The following is a 22018-nucleotide window of genomic DNA, read 5'->3' as shown; positions in this document are numbered from 1 at the left end:
TCTTTTTTTAATAAAAAAAAATCAAGTCTAAACTAATAAATACACTGTTTTATTTTATTTTTTTATTTTATATATAATAGAAATTCTACTCTAGCCTAATCTAAGTGTATATATGTGTGAAGTTCTCTGTTAGATACTTGAACCTCACCTCTTGTCTCTACACCCTGCAAGCATTTATACTTGTGAAGTGACCATCGCGCTAAGGGTGTGCAGTGGTATAAATACACTGTTCTTTACCCAATACACTCCTTTATTTATTAAATGGAAAGTTGGAAATTGTAGCCAATAGGTACATTTTGTTCCTGAGCAACTTGATCAGAACTTCATTTCTCCTTGTTGGACCACAAAGAAGACAAAGGGGAGTCCATAACTGAAGCCCACCAAGATTGCCATCCCTGTGATCAGATTTTACCCATCAGAATTGTCAGTCAACCTTCATAATTTCGATTAATTACCAAAAATCAAAGGAAGAAGAAGTGTAGAGGAGCAACTATAAATGGAAAATTCGAATGACAGTCACATATTGATTTTTTTTTTTTTAATTAAGAAGAAGCCATATAGTTGTTTAACGAGCACAACAAAATGTCAACATTTTCACGGTAATCAAGGTACTAGCCCATCATAAATTAAAATAAAATAATAAAATATTATTCCTAGATCTACAAAAACTATAAACAAGGGTGATGTAAAATTGTTGGATCCTTAGACTTACACAATCACATATTGATTTAGGGGGAAGAGAACATCATCAACAAATAATAATAAGAAATAACTTTAGTTCCAAAACTTTGAGTTAGACTATAAATCACTAAAATATTAATCAGGGTTAATCAAAAAATTCTTTTTTGTCATTCTACACCATCCAAATCAATACTCTCTATCCATCTCCTTTCTAATAATTCCATAGTTACAATGGATATAAGATATTTGAATCATGAATGTCTTCGTTAGAGACCAAAAAAAAAAAAAATGTCAATTGAGTTACAAGACTTTTAACTCTCTTATCATTCTTAATTATTATGTCTTTTGAGATAATAAAGGTGCGGTAGGTGTGGTGGGATTGGGAATTTGGACTACATCTTTTACGCATCTTACCAAATTGCAATTGAAAAGAAAGAAAGGGGAAAAAAAAGAACTAAAAATTAGTCTCACCATAATCGAAAAATTTTGTGGAGTCCCTTTTCTTTTTTCGCATGGGGTCCTCTGGGACTAATGATGCTTCCAACTGCAAAATCAAGGAAATGACAACGAACCCACTTCCAATTTTTTCTCTAACCACTCTCTCACTCAAATTTAGAGACCAGAAGCCAGCTATTTCATTCACAAAATCTTCTATTACAACCTTGATGAACAAGAATAGTCCAAGCAATAATGAAACCCGAGCAACATGCATGATTGTTGTTGTGGAGGAGATGGCCCAGTTCACCATATTAACCACACATGCACATGCATAGAGAGGAAACCAAAAATACCAATCTACACCAACCAAAAAGGAAATTAAAGAAAAGACACATTGAGAAACTGTAACATAGCAAAATAGTAAGGATATTGAGATTGGAGTTAGTCCCAGGGTCATTCAATTGAACAGACGCGGAGTAAGCAAAGAGGGAAGCCATTAGCACAGAACATAAGCTGTGTAGCTTTGTACTACTTTTCATTTTTCTTCTTCTCTTTCAAGGCTTCAAAGAAGTATAGGTATTCATGTGGTGATGAACTGATGATTCAAGGAACAAGATTGAATTTTATTAAAAGTCAACGTCTTCTACTCTCTAGAAGTTCACGTTGTCCACTTTATATTTGAGTTGTATTGTATTCACCTCAATGAGGAGAATAATACAATATAGTGGTTTTTGCTAAAAAGTATTAAGGAATGAATAAGAAATTAAATTCAAAAATACCCACTTGAATATTGGTTGAAGGAAATAGAGAAAGGTGTTATTGACATCTTTTTGCAATTAACAAATGTGTCTTTTGGCAATTGATGTTTCTATTTTATAAATCTATATATTACTAAAAGCTGAAGTTTTAGCATTTAATGTTGCTACGCTCACGTTAAGCCATGTCAGCAGTCATGTCATTATCAATTTTTTTTCCAATTTTTTATACAATTTTTTAACATTTAAAGTGAATTAAAAACTCTATTATATTACAATCAAAATATCATATTTAATTTATCTTAACTTTCTTCAACCTTTCTCATTCCATTTTAACTTTTCATATCCCTACTACTCTCAATATTACTATTATTCTACCTTTATATATTCCTTTATTTTTTACTCTTCTTATTCTTATCCTCATACTATAAAATTGTCATTCCTTCTCTTATTCCATGCATAATTTCTATTTTTCCACACACAAAAACCTCTCTCTCTCTCTCTCTCTCTATATATATATATATATTTTTTTTTTTTTTTTTCCTTTCAGTTTTTGGTATATATATATTTTTATTATAGTGTAACAGGTTGACTATCAAAACATACTAATGTAATATTGAAAGCTCCACCAAATGCATCGTAGAAATCAATTTTAGACTACTAGAAGTCAGTCAGATTGCTAAAATTGGAATTGACTGGTAGTCCAACTTGATACGATTTAGTTTTGTGTTTTATGTTGTTATATTTTTTTATTCTCATTGGTTTTTAAATGTTATATTATTGCATTATAAAGATAATATATAAAAATATAATATTACTTTATTACATAGCATAACTAAAATAATATGGTGTTTATTGCTATACATTTCATTTTTACTATTATTCTTCTTATCTTATTTTATTCAACATTTAAATTTAGCAACATCCTATATATCATAATTGTATGGACAGGATTTGAGTCCCCAACCCAAAAGTTAAAAGGATCTAGGCCCAAAGAATCCAATATAATGAATTTGTAGAGAGTGAGTTGGAAAACTAGGCTATAATGAGTTGGGTAACAATTATAATGGATTTAAATGAAAATAAGGTAAAGATAGATTGATTTTCTCTAAAGGAAATAGTCCTCGGTACAATTCGAGGAAATCAGTTCCTATATATATTTCTTGAAGTTGATTACAAGTACAGTTCTTATTGCTCTAGTATTTCTTTCTTAATTTTCCGTTCCCTTCTCTCAAGTCCTCCCTTCTATTTTATACTATCTTTTCCCTTTCATCTTTGCCCTCCATGTGTAGATTAGATTGCTGGTGTTGATCACTGTCACATTAGCACCTTCCTGAAGTCTCTGGGGAGTAGTTATAAGGCTGATAACTACTGTTTAGGTATCACTCCCTCATTAATGCAGTTAGAGAGTTAGCTGCAGAGCATTCAATACGGTGGTAGCAGCTTTCCTTTAGATATTTCCCAGCTCCCATTTGTCCTGTACGTCCATAATGCATATCTTTATCAATAGAATTTCCTGGAATGTCACCATGAATAACAGAACACACTTTCTGACCTCTGCCTCGTTTAGCTGAGGAGATGCTCCTCCTCGGATTACCCTTTCCTGCCTTCTCATTCGTAGCTTGCTTAGGGAGTCTTGAGTTTTATATCCTTATTACTATTTATCTGTCTTCAGACCATAAAGTGTCCTCGGACAAGGCCCAAGGCCCTACATATATTCTTGGGCCCTTTATTCCTATAATAACTATTTATATTTTGTCTCATTTTTTGAAATAAAAAATTAAACATATAATAGAATAAAAATTTAAAAATGAAATACAAAACAAATATCAATTTAAAAACACTCAATTAGAAAAAATAGAATAAATTTTTTTCTTATAAAGTATTCCCATAAAACGTTACAATGCATAAATAGAAAAAGAGAGTACAAAACACATGCTATTTTAGAAACACTAAATAATAATAATAAACCAAACATATCATAAAATAAACTAATAGTTATGGATATACTAACTTCACGGTAGCAAAATGGAATAAAATAAAAATAAAAATAAATCGTTACAATATGCATGCTTAGTACATTAGAATTATTATCAAATTTGGGAAACAATAGGATGTTAATGAGGAGAGAGAGAGAGAAAGAGATTAGTAAAAGAAATCAAACGTCAATTAAATAAATTAGTTAGTAACCATTAATTGGAAAACAAAGAGACTGACGGCTAAGGGAGTAAAAAATTAATTAAAGATGAACTTATGAATGTTATTAATTACAATCATACAAAATTTAAACTTGAAACTAATCAAACTCTAATCTAGAAAATCATATTTATTATCAAAACTAAAAGGAAGACGTTCTTCAGTAATAATAGAAATATATAAGAAATAAAGATGAAAATTTTCAAAATCATTTTTTTTTTTACATTTCATTTAACATTATTTATAAAAAAAAAAAAAAAAAATCCTTAAATACTTATATTCTTCTCACACCACGACTTTTAAAATCTTACTTTTAAAATCTAATGAAATGTTCTAAGAATTCAACTCTCATTTAATGCCTCTATTATGAAAATCACCGGCTAGTAAAATATGATAATAATAAGAAACGTTATAAATGAGATAATGAAAAAGCTAATTAGCTACTATTATTATGGAATAAATGTCTTTTTTATGCATCTAAGAATATGAAATGTATAGAGTTTACTAATTAAATTATATGTAAAGATTCATGTTAAAAAAATTTGTAAAGGTTTTTTTTGAAAAAAAAGAGTATATGTAAGGTTTTTATTAATTTAAAAGACAATGAAAAACCAATTTTTAATTACTACAACCGCCGCTACTCTACAAAACACACACAACACTCTATTCAATAACCTAAACTATAGAGTTAGGCCATTTTGGATATACACTACCATATTCAACTTATGAATTACAACCTAAATCAATCATACAATTACACAATCAAAGCATGAACATGTAACATGAATTACCTTCTGAATTATTGCTTGGAATTTTCACTATTATTGAAAGAGAATCACCAAATTTAATTTTTAGAAAACATCAAGACAAGGTGAATTTTAATTTTTTTAACTTCCATAGAAAAAAATATTACCGACATTCTTTCAACCCTTATGGAAAAGAAGGTTTTACATGTAGCATGAAAAACATGTTTAATTGACTTAGAGATGTAAAAATTAATCAATTGACTATGGTAGAATTAAGGTTTCAAATTTAAAAAAAAAAACAATTCTACAATAAAACAAAAAAATTATCTTGTGATAAATATGATTATGAAATGCATTACTTTTCATTAAATTAGTTCAAATTACAAAATTATAATAATAATGAGACCACCTTAAAAAATAATCACGCACAACGTGCGGGTCCGCGACTAGTTCATTTAATTTGTGAGTCATTTATGCTTATTTAAAGTTTATTCTCTACACTTTTTCCACTAATTTGTTTCTTGTTTGATTTGCAATTTAGTTAGATTTTAGGGTTAGAATGAGTTTGTTTTAACCCAATAATTAAAATGAGTGCTAGCTACAGTTGGATGGTCCGAGGTGTCTAGTCTCTTCTCGAGACCGTACCCTAATTCTAGACTTAGTCTGCACCAGTTAGACTTTCATCAATGAAGTTCAAAAAGCTTTATGGAATTATAATTGGGTGGTGACTCCTTTTTATGTTGCTGCCTAAAGGAATCAATGTATTCCTGGGTTCATGGCTGAGAATGAGTCCAAATCATAGATAGGGAGGGAAAGAGAGCAATCCACACACCCCGCCCATGCAACAGGGGGTGAAGAGAGGGGTACGACCGATGGTGCTCACAGTTGGATATGCCAAGCCTCATGCACAATCACTTTCTAAAACTATTGTAGTTGCTAGAATGCACTATCTTGGTCCTCCAAACCACAATTCCAATGTTTTTTTTCCATCAAAACTCATAAACTTAGACCATGAGCTAATGATTTGAGGTGAATTTTCATCTTGGCATGTTATGACTCATAAGTGAGGAGACATGTCTCACTTTCTTTTATGCTTCTTTAATCTTTGGCACTTTAACCTTGATTTTGGTTCTATTTGCTAAGAGTTGAAAGCGATATTGATGTGGCAATGAGGCAATGAGGCAAATCAACCTTAGTGAGCTGTAAAATCTGGATTTTTAAGTGGGAGTGGGCTACTCCTTAAGTTTTTATCATGCCCACTCAAAATTTGTTTCGTAGTGACATGTGCTTTGACCAAGCGAGTGATCATTAAGTCAACATGTATTACTTATTAAGTCTTGGCCTTCAAGAAATATGTATGAGTTTTATGATATTGTTGTTTAGGTTGTGTTTGGCTCAATATAAAATGATTTCGGTGTAAAATATTTTCAAGTGAAAATATTTTTTAGAAATAAAAATATTTTTAGGTGTTTGGTTGCATCACAAAAAATGCTTTGGAAAATATTTTAAGGTGTTTGGTTGTGTTTCTGAAAATCCTTTAGAAAACACATCCTCTCACATTTTCTCAGCTTCCAAACAAATATTATAATAGGAAATCCAAATATATAAACCAAATCAACAAAAAACATAACAAAAAAAAAAAATCAATCTTTCTAAAAAATAAGCACCGATTGTGAGAAAAGGGAGAGAGAGAGAGATAGATTGAGAGAAAGAGAGAGGTTAAGGACCACAGATTAGTAGGTGGGTCTGATGGAGATAAGATCAGCGGGTGGGTCTGACGGCAATGAGATCGGCAGGTGGATCTGAAGGAGGCAATGGTGACGAGATCGATTTGTAGATTGGAAAGGAAGAGAGAAGAGAAAGAGCTTCCTTGAGTTCGAAAAACAACGTCAACGGCTTCGAGCTTGAGGCAGTAGCGACGGCGAGGGTTGGGCCGAGAGCCGTGCCAAAGTTCAGGTGAGTGGTCTCTCTCTTTCTGTTAGGACGAAAATGTGGGTATAAGTGGTTTGAAGGTAAAATAAAAGTGTGAACTATTTTACACTCTAGGGGTTAATATTTTACGGTCAATGGAAATCATTTTTTGTTTGATTGAATTTTCTGGCCAATCCAAACAATCCTCGTAGTGTAAAATATTTTCCATATTCCTTTTACAGCCAAAACAAACACAGCCTTAGTAGCCTACATTATTCAATTGACTTGTAGTTAGGCATTTTCCCTTCAAACCCATTTTATGTAAATATGGACCTTTATTGAGGAAGCCCATTCTATGATGAGAGAAATGATGTTGTTCGTGATTTTTCATCCATTAAGGAGAAAAATATGGTCCTTAAGCCCAATTTATGATGCAAAAGAAGCATGGGATGTGAGCTCATTCCATGATGTAGATAAAATACAGGCTATGAGCCCAATCCATGGAGTAGAAAAAAGAAAAGAAAAAAAAGTGGGTTGTGAGCCCATTCCATGAAGCGAAGAAATGTGGGTCATAACTCATAAGCCCAACCCGTAGGCATGAGGAAATTTTGGGTAACAAAAAATCAATCCATGTAGTTGGATGAAATTGGGATCTTTAGGGGGTTGTAAAATGAGCTTACCCCAAAATTCTTTTACCTCTCCACTATCCGCAGACGACACCACAATAAAATTTGGTGCCTCAAAGACTCTGCTAGAAATTGGACTCACTCCCCAATTGATATTCATGATCAGATCTCTCTCCCACTTCACCTCCCTATACACCTCAGAGGCAATGTTTGCCCATTGGAACTACACCTCTCCGCCCCACTTCCCCTCCATCCCCAATAGCTTTCTTGACCTTCATGACATCTCTAACACTGAAATTAGAGAGGCTATTGTCTCCTTCAAACCCCTAAAAGCTCTTGGCCCAGATGGCTTCCACCTGGTGTTCTTCCAAAAATATTGGAACATTGTTGCCACTCTCCTCTGCCTCATCCCTAAAACCTCTAAGCCAGAAACTGCCCACTAACTCCGCCCCATCGGCTTATGCAACACCCTCTATAAAGCCATCACAAAAATCCTTGTCCGTCACCTCAAGCTCCATCTTAACGACCTTATCCACCCTTTCCAAGCTAGTTTCATCCCAAATAGGAAAGCTAGCGACAATATCATCCTCACTCAAGAAATCATACTTTTGATAACCACCTCAAAAAGCAAAAAGGGTACCATGGCCATAAAAATTGACTTGGAGAAAGCTTTTGACAGATTGGAATGGGGTTTTATTAGGAAAACCCTTATCTGCTTTAAATTCCCACCTGATTAGATCTCGCTCATCATGTCTTGCATCTTCTCTTCTAACCTCTCAATTCTTCTCAATGGTGACCGTTTGGATCCCTTCCATTCTTCCAGAGGCATCAAACAAGGGGATCCCCTCTCCCCCTACATCTTCATCCTTTGCATGAAATACCTTGCCCGGCTCATTCAAGAAGAAGTTTCTTCTGGTAATTGGAAAGGCATCAAAGCCTTTATAAATGGTCTTACCTTCACTCACCTTTTTTTTTGCTGACAATCTCATCGTCTTCACAACAGCCTCCTCAAAAAACTGTTATATCATCAAGAAAGTTCTTAACACCTTTTGCCTTGCCTCTGGTTAAAAAATCAATCACTTAAAACCCATAATTTTCTTCTCTCCTTGCACTACCCCCCCAAAACATTGAGAAGGTTGAGAATGAGCTTGGCTTCTCCTCCACAAGAGACTTTGGCAAATACCTTGGCGCCCCCATCCTCACTAACTGATGCAACAAAAGGGTGTACAACTTCATCATTGATAAGCCCCGTGCTAGACTGGCTAGTTGGAAAGCAAACACTCTTTCTTTTGCTAGCCGTCTCACCCTTATTAACTCTATCACTGCTGCTTTTCCCATCCACATCATGCAATGCACTCTCCTCCCTACCAAAGTTTGAAAGAAATTGATAAGCTCCATAGAAACTTCCTTTAGGGTGATGCAACCTCAAATAAGAAAATGCACTTGAAAAACTGTAGCACTGTTACACTTTCGAAAGCTGTTGGAGGCCTTGGCATCAATAGAAGCCTTCCTCACAATAAAGCCCTCCTTGCCAAAAGAGCGTGGACCCTTCAATCAAACACCTCTGATCCTTGGGCCATTACTTTAAAGAGCAAATACCCCTCCCACCAAGAAACTATCCTTAACTTGGCATAGCCTGACTAAGGTTAACCACATTTGTGACAAAGGTACTGGCTGGTCAGTTAGAGATGGCTCTACCATTAATTTTTGGATGGACAACTGGCTAGGTTTAGGTCCTCTTCGCCAAGTGATTCAAGGCCCTCTTTACCGAAACGAGGATTCCCTCAAAATTCTGGAAGTTTGGGATGCCAACGGTAATTGGAACCTTGTTACCTTATCTATAATCTTCCCCCCATATATCATAGATTTTATCATTGCTATCCCCAAATCCTCCCACCCTCAACACTCTGATACCCCATTTTGGCTTTCTTCTTCTAATGGCCTCTTCACCTCAAACTTTACTTACCTCCTTGCCCTTGACCCCCCTTCTTCCCACCTTTCATCCTTGTTGGAAATGGCTTTGGAAACTACCTACCCTCCCTCGTATCACAACCTTCCTTTGGCTAGCTTGCCATGGTAGCCTCCCCACAAAAAAATCTTCTCCTCCAAAGAAAAATCCTCACTGATTCCTCCTGCCCCCTCTGTAAAAACTCACCTGAATCCATCCTCCACATCTTGTGAGACTGCCCTATAGTCAGCTCCATATGGTCCACTCTCAGTCCTCTTCACTCACTCCGTGACTTCCATTCCCTCTCAGCTATTGACTGGATAAAGAAAATGGCTGCTGTCAACGACACCACTTCTAAATATCCTTACATCCCTTGGAAGAAGGTTCGGTGGCTGGCAAGGAGTAGTAGAGGTTAGTGGAGAGGGATAGTGTTTTATCAAGGATCTCATTGGGGGAGAAGGGGATGTTTTTCCTTTCGTTGCTTGGTCCATTTGGTAAGCTAGAAATAAATTTGTCATGGAAAACATCCCCTTCTCCCCTAATGAGATCCTTGATAAAACACTCTCCCTCTCCACCGACCTCTACTACTCCTTGCCAACCACCAAATCTTCACCACACCCCACTAGCATCAACATTAGCTGACTCCCCCCTCCCACGGGTTACTACAAATTAAACATCGACGAATCTGTCCTCCATAGTAACCTCAAGAAAGCAAGTGCTGGTGGACTCATCGGTGACAGTTCAGGCTCATGGATTGGGGGCTTCACAAGAAAATTTGGAATTATCCACTCTATGGCAACTGAACTTTGGGGTCTTCGCGATGATCTTACCTTAGTTTTAAAAAACTTTATGTTGAAACCGATGCCAAAGCCATGGTCACTCTAATCTATAATCCAACATTTATCTCTTCTCACCCTTGTAGCTCTCTAATTTATGATTGCAGGCACCTCTTCCAACTTTTTGAGGAAGCACACATTCACCACATCTTCCGTGAAGGAATCCATTGTGCGGATCTCTTGGCTAAGGAAGGAGCTTCTAGTAATGATAATTTTGTTTTGTACTCTAGCCCTCCTCCCTTTCTTTTGTACTAGCTGTATGTTGATTCTTGGGGTGTTTCTTACACTAGACTTTGTAACTCTTAGTTTGTTTTAATGCATTTTCCTTTTCACACAAAAAAAAAAAAAACACATTCTTTTTATTCATAAAGATAATGAGATGGCATGGGTTAACCGGTGAAATTATGCCACATGGGTGTGAAAAAAGAGACCTCAAACATACCCTTTATAAGTCTCAAGTTGCAGCCAGTAGAATGTTGTTGCCCAAATTGAATATCCCATAATATTTATGTATTTAAATATTAGAAAAAGTAAAGATAATAGTAATAGGGTAACCATTATAATGAGGAAGTTGTAAGGTGTGTAACACACTCCTTGCACATAAAAGAATTCCATAAGCTATATTAATGGTCTGCAAATGTTTAATTTATTGCGTGCTGTAAGATAGGAGACCTCACATTAATAGTAACTCCACTTACCTTTTCGAACTCAAAACCTCACTAGGGCCAGTTTATAATCTGGTTTTAACACACACTACACTATGATGAACTAAGAGTGAGCTCATCTGTACACGTGTGGTGTGTATATTGATTTTTAATGCTTATTTGACTTTTTTTTAAATTGTAAAGCGGTTTACCAGATGAAAAGGAATCATTAATTTTGCACGATGGTGTTTGAGTATTGCGTTTTTTGCGTTGTGTTTTTTACCTTTTTTTTCTTTTCTAGACGCGTGTTTGATATTGTTCATTGTCCATGAATAGTGATTTTAGATTTATGAACAATGCCAAATACGTGAACAGTAATTTTATTATTATTTTTTTATTATTTTCAGTTTTCAGCAAAATAAGCGATATCCAAACGGATTCTAAGTGTTCGGTTTGGCATGATTAATTTTGTTAACTTATTTTACTATTTAGCTTATTTTTATTACTATTCACAGACCTCACTGTACTTTTTGATGCTATTTATGAGTCTCATTATACTATTTCAGTTAACTTTTACATTTATTTAGAATACTTTTAACAAAAAAATTTTGGTTTTAGCAAAATAAATGGATCTCAAATAGATCATAAAAGGAAAATTATTGTAAAAATTTAATACACATTTGATAATAAATATTTGTTGGGATTTAAATAAATATCGAGCTATGTATTGATAGATGATTGTTAAATGTATTAAAAAATAGTTAGTTTATGTTTTTTTATTGATGTTTTTGTTAATATTAAAATATGTTAGTTTAGATTTGTATATTAACCACCGAGCACCAGCAATGTTGGATAGAATATGCAATATGATACTTCTTTGTGTACCTTGCGGTACCCCATCTATCACAACTTTTTTTTGGTCAAAATTCTATCACCATACATTCAATCACGATGAAGATGATAGATGGGATATAAGATTGTTCATGGGTTGGCTCGTGCTGTCCTTCACTCTATTAATATTCACAGCATATTAGACCAAGTTTGGCGCCACCCTAGTTCGGTCTACATATAGGCAGCCGGGGCCGTCCTTGGCCTAGGCCACATAAACCTTTTTTTTTTACTGAAGAAGGTAGGGCCACATAAACCTTATTAACACAAAGTTTTCTTTTTAGTTTGGCTCTTAATTAGCCTGAATTTATTTTATTTTATCTATAATGTGATGATTAGATATACTATTTATGTGTTATTTTAGTCATATAATATTTTTAATAATTCATATAATTTGTTTAAGTATAATACATACGGATAACCTTCTAAATTATCTTGTAATTTAAAGTGAAACTTTGTCATATTAATTTTAGTTTTACCCCCTTTTTTTTTTTTTTTCTCTCTCTCTCTCTCTTTTTCTCCAATCTCAATGAGAGTTTGTAGCTGTGTCACACACGGTAGCTCAACAATGTTGACCACAATAGGAAAGTGTTGCTCCAAGGCCCAAAGTGAGAGCCAATTAAACATGTTCAAAATAATAATAATAAAGTTGCAGGAGCTACTCTATTGGCTCAGGGCTCAAATTAAACACTGCTTGATGATTACGTTAAGTTAGCTCAATGTCGGCCAGTCGGGGCGTTAATTTCAATTAGATAGCAATGAATTCAAGACCTACCACATGAAGAGAGATATCATGGTGGGCCAAATTTCCAGCATGGCCACATTGCCCATGGCTTTTCTTTTTGGTACCCATTGATGATGAAAACGTGCTCTCTCTCTCTCTCTCTCTCTTTCTTTTTCCATTACAACATCATTTGCAAGCTCTATTATTGCACTACTACTATACTACATCCACAGTTGACATGGTCCATGCATATAGCTTTTCATAATGCACGAATCCTCAAAGAAATAAATAATGAAAAGATCCAAGTCAAAAGGCCCCTAAAAACTTCTCAAATTGTGACTGTTTGGTCTACTTACCCATACACTCTTATGTGAAATTGTGCCATTTGATAGTGATGTTGTCCATTCTTTTTCTAAAGCAAAATACCGCAACTCCACGAGGAACGAAGATGAAAGATATCTTTTGTTTCTGTTCAGCTAAAATTTAAAAAAATCAATGACGCCAATTGATTTGGGGATAGCCACCAAAAAAGTCGCATTTAGAGTAGCTAGAATCAGATATTATGGTGGTGGTGATGGTACACATAATATACTACAGGGTAGTTTATAGTTGGATAACCCACCTTGTGACAGGTTTGAATTTTATGTATAGACGTAATTAATTCGGCTTGGGTTTTGTACGTATTATTTCGACTCTGATCCAAGTTTGTGTACTAAAGTCTTCTTTCCAATTCCTATTAAAAAAAAAAAAGAAATAAAAAAGAGAGAGCCTTCTTTCTATTCTTATAAAAAAAATTAAAAAAAAGGAAATATTAACAAGTAGTTTTAGGGCATTAGTTAATAATCAATTTTAAGAAAATTTTGACATCACTTTTACAAGAAATAAAAAAATTGTGAAAATATTAATTACTTTTTTTTTTTTTTTCATAAAAACTTTTTTTAATTAAATTGTTAACCAATACTTTAGAACACTTGTTAACATGACCTTAACAAAAAATGACATCCTTATCTATTCTTTATTATTACTTTGTGCTTCTATTAGTCCATATGAATCTATGATTGTGATGGCACAAGTCATCTATTGGAACATGCCATGATACTCAATTGGTTTCTGTTGCGCTCCCAACATTATTACTAGGTCCTTAGATCCCATCTCTTATCTCACTCTCAACTTTCTTGTGGGACTAGAGTTTTGAATCAAAACTCCAAGCTAGTTATCCACAGTTGTCAGCCACTCTGATCGGTTTACATATGTGTTTTAAGTCCCACACTGAATAACAACAAAATGAATGAGTAGTTAGTGTCCATTTGGAACAAATTGAAAATTTCAGCTTATTTGTGATTTCAGTTTATTTTTTCTACTATTCATGGGTCTCACTGTACTTTTTGGTACTATTCATGAGTCCTACTGTACTATTTTGCTAACTTTTACCTTTATCTACAGTATTTTTAGCAAAAAGTTTTAAATTTTAGCTAAATAAATTGTTCCCAAACGGATACTTAATATAATATAGTTAAGTTCATACCCATTGGATTTATGCATTTTGGATTAAATGATATCTCTATGTGTTATAATAACTACTTATAGAATCTCCCCGAGGTGTTTATCTCCCTAACAAGTGGTTTTAGAGCTCGTTGTGGTATGTGCCAAAGATAACAAGGTTAAGGTTATTAAGGTCTCTTTCACAGTTTGAGGAGGAGGGGTGAGTGTACTTGGAGCCCTTTTGCAAATGACGCGTGCAGGCCTATTTGGTTGGGATAGGCCATGTGATAGCATGATAATATAAGTTAAAAGGTTGTCATAAATAAAATGGAAAATTACATTTTTGTTCCATAAACTTTAGTCAATGACCCATTTTATTTTCTAAAATTTAAAATGATTATTTTAGTTCTTGAAATTTAAAGTGATCATTTTTAGTTGATAATGAACCTAAGTAAGCGCTTTTAATCCTTTCGTCAACTTTTTAATCTCTAACAAAACATTAACGTGGTTAAAGTAAAACAAGCACATTATTGGTTCATTAGATGCATTAGTGACTAAAAAACATTTGATTTCATTTAAAAAAAGAAAAAGAAAAAAAGATATAAAGGTTAAACTATTTAGGAATGAATGAGAGCACCTTTGATCCTTTCGTCAGCTTTAAACTTTTTAAATTTCTCTAACAAAACATTAACGTGGTTAAAGTAAAAACAAGCACATTATTGGTTCATTAGATGCATTAGTGACTAAAAACAATTGATTTAAAGGTTAAACTATTTGGGAACGAATGAATTAATGCTGTATTTTGTCCTAACTTAAATTTATGATATACTGCCAAGAATCTTATGGTGGTTGGCACATTATAATATTTTCAATAAAAATTATACTATGATATTTTCAATAAAGATATTTAAATTTCAAATATTTATAAAATTATTAAAAAAAAATTGTGATACACCATTGTAAACTATTTTTTACCAAATATTTATGAGTAATGTTAGAACAACAATTTTTGTCACAACTTTACCACGTGGTAAGTTATGGATAGTGAAATGGTAGATTTATCATGTTTACTATACCGCTTACAACTTATTATCACGTGAACTTTATAACAAAATTTGAATTATTAGAATTTTCTTTTATTTATCCGGAACCTGAACCATATGCGGCTAGAAATCTGGACCATCTATTATTTTCGGTATGCCCTTTTTATTTTATCCAGACAGCTAAAGGACCTCAGACTTTCACTTTTCCTACGTTGTCCACCTGCTGACCTTTCATTATCATTACTGTTGAGCCCAATCTGGCCAAAACATGAGGGCATTTCAGTCACTCAGTGAATACTTCCACATTACTCTACATGACAGCGAATCAGTGATGCTCACTTTAGCCTAGAAAATCCAGCAGCGGTCCACTAAAGCAACAAATTCCATAGTACTGTTATTTTGTATTTTATACCCTTTTATATTATATTATAAAAAAGTTAAAAATACCCAATAAAAAAAAAAAAAACAAAGAAAAAGAAAAAGAGAGACAGAGGTGTGCCTGTTTGATAAATGAAGAGTTTTTTTTTTTTTTTTTTTTAATTTTTTAAATTTTTAGAGAGAGAAAAAAAAATGGTAATTTGAAGTGGCAAAAGCATGCAAATTCTGAGACCCACAACAGTCCCACAATACACATGACATATCATAGTTTCATACACACAAAAATACAATCATGAAAAAGCAAGGTGTAGAGACAGGAAAACTACTAAAGTAGGAAACACAACCCATGAGCCATCACTCTTTAAATTTGATGTTTTTGTTTTTCACTTTTATTTTTGTTTCTTTTTTTAACTTTTATTTTTGTTTCTTTTTTTAACTTTTACAAGTTAAAGAGTTGAGCCACTACTATACCTCTACAGTTCTAATACTATAACACACATTATTATTCCACGCTGCAACTCTTTGTTTAGTGGTTCCCTTGATGCTTGACACCAGAGCTTACTTTCAATCATTTTAGGCACTTGTGGGCTTGAAAAGTATATATGATAAAAGAGATGGGTTTTCAGTGAGCTCTCTCTCAGATTACCACTTCTTGGTGGTGAGTGTCCTTTTTCTTAAATTTGTTGGTCCTTAGCTGTGTTGGGTTTTTAAGATTCCCTTTGTTGAGATAAAAGACCCATTTTGTGCTGATTTCTGAGGGTTCTTTTGTGGGATTTTTTGCCGGGGGAGTGAATCTGCAGTGTGTCTCTTGATAAATGCTTTTTGTGCTTTGTTTTGATAGTAAATGTGTCTCTGCAAAGACAAGTTTTTTCAAACCCATCTTTGTCCTTTCCCTTTGATACTACTGTGTGTCTTCTATTCCACTACCTTTAAATTTTAAATTTATTTGTGCTCTCTGTTAGAGTGAAATTTCAATTCAGTTTATTTTGAAACTGAGGTGGGTGGTTTTCATACAAAACTTCATCCAGTTTTTCGTACTATTTTGTGTCAAAGGCAGTTGCTTTGTGTGTAGGAAGTCATATATGAGTATGGGGTTCCTAGGATCAACTTCAGAAAGACAGCTTTTCGGTTTTCCTAGTTATGTGTTTATAGGGTACCAATGATTTGTTGAAGAAGAAGGCTAGTTTTTTGTTTTCTCAGGATTTTATTTTCTTCTAAAAAGGTTTGAGTAATTCTAATAATTCTTAAGGTGTCCAAAGTTGATTGTAAATGCCACATCTTGAGTGAAATTTGCTGTAGAATCTTGTTAAATATGGCTGAAATTAGACTTACAAGGGTAGAACAAGGCCACACCAAGATTAGAAATGTTCCAATTGCAGTGACCCCTGAAGGTTTTTGGTGTTGTCCTTCTCCTGTTGTGTTTCAAAAGACCCTCAAAACTCAAAACCCTCTGAATAAACCAAAACCTTCCTCACCACCACCACCACCACCCAAGACCACCGTCCATAAGAAACAGACCCCAGTGACTGAAAGAAAGCCAACACTCACCCCATCAAGATCAGGAATTATTTCTGATGATCAGCGAAATTTTATCACTGATACACCTGGATTCAGTGCACCTGTGGCTGCTGAGAGAGCACCAAGACCCAAAATTGAAAATTTGCCAAGGAAGGTGGCAATTGAGTTTGGTGAGCCTGGAACCAGTGATATGAGGGTGCTTTTACTTGGAAAGCAGGGATTTTGTGTGAAGTTGAGTGTTCACAAGAATGTTCTAGTTGAGAATAGCCGTTATTTCGCTGATAAGCTTTCTGAACAACAGTCTAGTCTGTCCTCTCTGGAAATTGATGATTGTGAGGATGTTGAGATATATGTTGAAACTGTGGGACTAATGTATTGCAAAGAAATGAAGCAAAGGCTGATCAAGCAAAGTGTTTCGCGTGTACTTCGCATTCTTAAGGTAATTTGCATCACCATGAAATGGATCTCTCATTTTTACCCACATTGATTATGATGTATGAATATCTTGTTGGTAAAACGTTATGCCAGCTATTTAAAACAATTATCCTAATGTTTTACTGTTGTTTGATTGTTCTAATGTAGATTATATGTATTTTTTATGTTTCTAAAAAAAAGAAAAGATTATATGTGTTTTGTTGTTCCTGCCTTCTTGGATGTAAGGATGGATAGCCTAGTAATAGTAAAGGGAATCCCTCCTGTTTTGAACAGTTATTTTTAACTCATTATTATAGAATATGTTCCCTCTGTTTTCCTCATGTCTGCAGCTGTTTTTATAGGACGGCAAATTAGGATTCTTCCTAACTCTAGCACTTATTAGATGTTTGACCATTGTTTATCTTCTTTCATGCCTACTATGGTTATTGTATCTTTATCTTTATATTATGTGTTTTTGCTGTCTTAGGAGCAATAAAACATGATAACTACTTTAAACTGCAATACTTATTATTAGGAATACACGTGTGACTTGAGTACGTACTTTTGGTTGCTTGATCAATGTTTTCTAGATGATCCTTTAAACTATCATGAATAGTGAGATTGTTATGACCAATTTTTTTGGTGGTACCTTTGCCTAAAAGCTAAAACATGATACTCATGGTCCAAGTGGATGAGCTGAATATCCATGCTCTAGATATATACAACAGGATTAATTAAGGATCTCATATTTTTGGCTGTTTGTCAGAATATGTATAGAACGTGACATTGATGATTAATCCTCACTAGAGTTTATACAGTAATTCTATTATTGCCTATTTTGTTGAAATTATAATAAATGCACTGTGTATTTGCGTTTTATTGAATACTTGTCAAAACAAAAAAGGGATTTGTGTTTAATCGAAGACAGCATAGATAATAACTAATTTTAGAAAACTTTATTCAAAGTTTTCTTTTTTCAGTGTCCAAAACCTCTTGCAGTTGGGCTTCATTTGGGTCCATTTTTTTTGCTTAAATGTCTTTACTCTTTGGGATCTCTGGCAAATTGCAAGATGTTCAGCATTTGTTGCAACAGATACGTCTGAACTGCTTATCTGTTCAATGTTTATATGTCTGTTTTTAAGTTGGGTTCATCTAGGGCCAGGAAAAGCTTAATATTTTGCAACCTTAGTTTTGTTCCATTTGGATCTTTTGCTAACTGTCAGATGTCCAATATAAATATATGCTTTTCAAAACCATAGTTAGTAGTTTTTGTTGCACATGGCTGTCATAGTTTTCCATTCCGTATTATGTATTTGCAGTATTGTCTATTGCAAGATATCTTGCAGAGAAAATAAAGTGTATAGGTTTAAACATAACAAGACACATGTATTGCAATTGTGATACATATAATTATGCCCAATTTCATAGTAATCTTCTTGTTCAAAACATCTGTCATTAAAATTATCCTATAATCCTTATCCCTTAACTTTATATCCTAAATTTTTTCTAAGAATTTTTGAAAGGTTCCAAGACCACAAAAGCAAGCTCTGGTAGAGCATAAAATATTTGGTTTTTCCTTAAAAGGAGTAAGTAGGCTTTTGGATGATTCTAAGAAATCTGGAAAGGCTCCAAGACTATAAAAGCAAGCTCTTGTAGAGCACAAAATATTTGGTTTTGCCTTAAAAGGAGTAAGTAGGCTTTTGGATGATGCTCAGAAATCTTGAAAGGTTCCAAGACCACAAAAGCAAGCTCTTGTATGGTGTTTAGTTTTACCATCTTTTTGTTGTCTTTCCCTTCCTGTTTTGCTTGATCATTGTAACTTGGTATCTTGATGTTTTTGCCCCTTTAGTACATTTCCTATGTACTGGGCTTTGTTATTTTTTTTTTTAATAAAATCTTTATGCTACTTATCAAAAAAAAATGGAAAAAGAAAGGCTTTGGATGGCTTGTGTTTAATCAGGATTTGGGTTAGGTCCAACATTGTATGTTGGGTGATATGCATCCTGTAGCACAATGTGCTTATAGCCTAAAGTAACCCATTCAATACACCCTTGCTTCTATTTTTCCTTTTGATATGGTCATATTGCAAGATATTTTTGCTTTGTTTTTTTAATTTTCTGAATGAACTTGAAGTTATTCATGAGCTTTCATAAGTTAATTAAGTATATTAATTTAATAAAATATTTATTTATGAAACCTATGTTTCTCTTTTTCTTATTGTGTATTAGCCACCAATATTTATATTGAAATTTACTAGTTAATTTATTTATACTTCAATAGTAATAATTTTATAAAACAGGAAATAATGTTGAGATTCACAGACATATCAAGCCAAGCTTTGCTTTGTTCAAACTTGGTTCATTAACTAATTGAGATTCAAACTCAAGCTCAAGCATGGTTTGTTTAGTTAAGGAATGTGGTTTGAATGAGCATCTTAATGAACCAAACTTGAGTTGTTCATGAGCAATTTGATTAGTTTTACAGCTCTATGTGATACTAACAACTATGTGGCACATTGCTCAGTTGGAAGGAGCTTGCAAAAAACTAAGCAAGGGATTCCATTAAGCAGGAAAGAAAAAAAGTGCGGGCTGCAATTGACCACTTGTCTCGTTAATGCTTCCATTTTCTAAATACTTTCATTTCTGAAAGTTAACTTTCTCATGTAGCCTTTCAATCAGTTTGACAGTGTCATTTTATGTTCTTTTGATGAATATATTTATTGTGCATGACCATATATACCAAACGATAATGCATAAAAATATCTAATTGTGCACCAATATGTTGATTTTTTACTATAAGAATGCTCTTTTGGGCTAAGAAAAGAATTGTGCAGAATAATAATTTTGGGGAAATTTGTTATAAACATTACTCATTCTCTACCATAATTACACCTAATTTTTATGTATTGCCAGTTCTGTTTTAATCAATTAGCATTCAGGCTCTTGATGAATTTCCAATCTGCCAAATGTGATATAGTTATTTGTCTCCGAAGTTGTTATTATTAGGATAATGGAGCTTCCTGTGCAGTTTAAAGTTGTCATATCTGTGAGTGGATTTATTGTAAGCAAATCAGAGACTTCATTTGTACTTTGTAGTCAGCGTTGCTTCCTTCTGAGCATTGTTTATACTGTTGAGTAGGGGCCTCCTTTTCTTGTATAGTTGTCCCGTCAGTGGATTTTACATCAGATTTTATCACTTAATATGTGTGCAAAGGTTTATAAAATATATTGACTTACATGCAAACCTCACATGATGGTGCTGTTTTGCAGGTTGCGGAACTACTTGGCTTCAACTCTTGTATGCAGTCATGTTTAGAATACTTGGAAGCAGTCCCTTGGGTTGGTGAAGAAGAGGAAGAAAAGGTGGTGTCGTCAGTCCTAAGACTCCAGAATGAGGGTCTTGGTGTCACCCCAGTATTGAAACGAGTCTCTTCTGACATCTCCAAATCCCCTAAAGACACACTTCCGCAAATAATTGACCTTGTTCTGAAAAGCAACGAGGAGCGAGGTCGACGGGAAATGAAATCTGTAGTGCTGAAGCTCCTTAGGGAGAACAATAGTCTCCCAAGCTATGCTGGGTCAGCTGATATCTGCAATGAAACACTTTACAACTCATGTAAAAGCTGCTTGGATTCACTTTTATCTTTGTTTAGGCTAGCCGCTGAACCAGGGTTTGGTGATAAATCTATGAATAGCAAAGACCCTGTGGTGAAACAAATAGCTCTAGAGTCTGATAACCTCTCATGGTTGGTTGAGATTTTAGTCGACAGGCAAGCAGCAGATGAGTTTGCACTAGTGTGGGCTGGCCAGCAAGAGTTAGCTACACTACATTCCAAGCTGCCAATAGTCTCTCGTTATCATGTTAGCTGCATCACGGCAAGGCTATTTGTTGGCATTGGAAGAGGCGAGCTCCTGCCGTCAAAGGACACCCGCCAACTGCTATTACAAACTTGGTTAGAGCCATTGATTAATGATTACAGCTGGTTACAACATGGGTGCAGGTCATTTGATAGAAAGGTTGTGGAGGAAGGAATTGGTAGGACAATCCTCACCCTGCCTCTAGAGGAGCAGCAGAGTATTTTACTTTCCTGGTTGGGCAGTTTTTTGAAGGCTGGTGATAACTGCCCAAATCTTCAGAGAGCCTTTGAGGTCTGGTGGAGGAGGACATTCATTAGGCCTTATTCCGAAACTCAAGGTAATCTTTTCCAGTCAGATAGCTCAATGACACCACATTCATAGACCTAAAGAAGTACCCACATGAGTTGTATACTTGATTATACAGGGATTATCTTTCATAATCTTCTGTTAAGTCCAACTTAAAGTTTATAAGAACTTGAGAGTGATGATTGGAACATCTACTTAGCAATGGCAGGTGGAGATCCTTTTGGAGTTAAACTGGCGACATGACTTGGGTTTACTGTGCTTCATGCCAAATCTTTTTGCTTAATGCAATGTGGATTGAATGAATTCCCTTTGGATTGATAGATGTGGGTTGATTGCTTGATCTAGTAATTTCTGCAAAGTAATGTAATTGGAAGCCGTTGCTTCATGTGAGTTTCCTTATCTGAGTGGATACGATTGAGTAATGTGTTTCTTTTAACCTCAATTCATATGTCCATCAGAGTTGATATCATATGATTTACCAGTTGTGAATTTAGAAATTAAATTTATCCAAACTATGGATGAGGACATGACCAGTACACTATGTTTGTGTTTGCTTGACTGGTGCTTCTTTACTAGTAATTTTTGTGTAGGTACACTATTATTGCTAAAAAATTCTAATTTGGTCTT

At 34.3% G+C, this 22018-nt stretch overlaps 2 protein-coding genes across 2 annotated transcripts; one reads left to right on the top strand and one right to left on the bottom strand.

The window, feature by feature from the left end:
- Positions 1-50: 50 nt before the first annotated feature.
- Positions 51-1471, bottom strand: LOC126689636 (uncharacterized). Its single transcript, XM_050384865.1, has 2 exons — positions 1153-1471; positions 51-395 (listed from the first exon to the last, which is right to left on the bottom strand). Exons 1-2 carry the CDS (start codon positions 1427-1429, stop codon positions 316-318), a joined length of 357 nt encoding a protein of 118 aa, XP_050240822.1. The 5' UTR covers positions 1430-1471; the 3' UTR covers positions 51-315.
- Positions 1472-15743: 14272 nt separating this feature from the next.
- LOC126732621 (BTB/POZ domain-containing protein At3g50780) lies at positions 15744-22018 on the top strand. The gene is made up of 2 exons (XM_050435579.1): positions 15744-17253; positions 20498-22018. The coding sequence occupies exons 1-2, from the start codon at positions 16609-16611 to the stop codon at positions 21464-21466; spliced, it is 1614 nt and encodes a 537-aa protein (XP_050291536.1). The 5' UTR covers positions 15744-16608; the 3' UTR covers positions 21467-22018.

This window comes from Quercus robur, chromosome 6 (assembly GCF_932294415.1).
Source record: "Quercus robur chromosome 6, dhQueRobu3.1, whole genome shotgun sequence".
Classification (NCBI taxonomy): Eukaryota; Viridiplantae; Streptophyta; class Magnoliopsida; order Fagales; family Fagaceae; genus Quercus; species Quercus robur.
This window is presented reverse-complemented; position numbering and strand designations above follow the sequence as displayed.

Excerpts from the sequence above, each read along its gene's own strand:
- LOC126689636 (XM_050384865.1), bottom strand. The coding sequence starts at position 1,429 with ATGGTGAACTGGGCCATCTCCTCCACAACAACAATCATGCATGTTGCT. Across the intron at positions 396-1,152 it reads CACAAAATTTTTCGATTATG|GGATGGCAATCTTGGTGGGC; the intron begins GTGAGACTAATT and ends ATCTGATCACAG.
- LOC126732621 (XM_050435579.1), top strand. The coding sequence starts at position 16,609 with ATGGCTGAAATTAGACTTACAAGGGTAGAACAAGGCCACACCAAGATT. Across the intron at positions 17,254-20,497 it reads GTGTACTTCGCATTCTTAAG|GTTGCGGAACTACTTGGCTT; the intron begins GTAATTTGCATC and ends GCTGTTTTGCAG.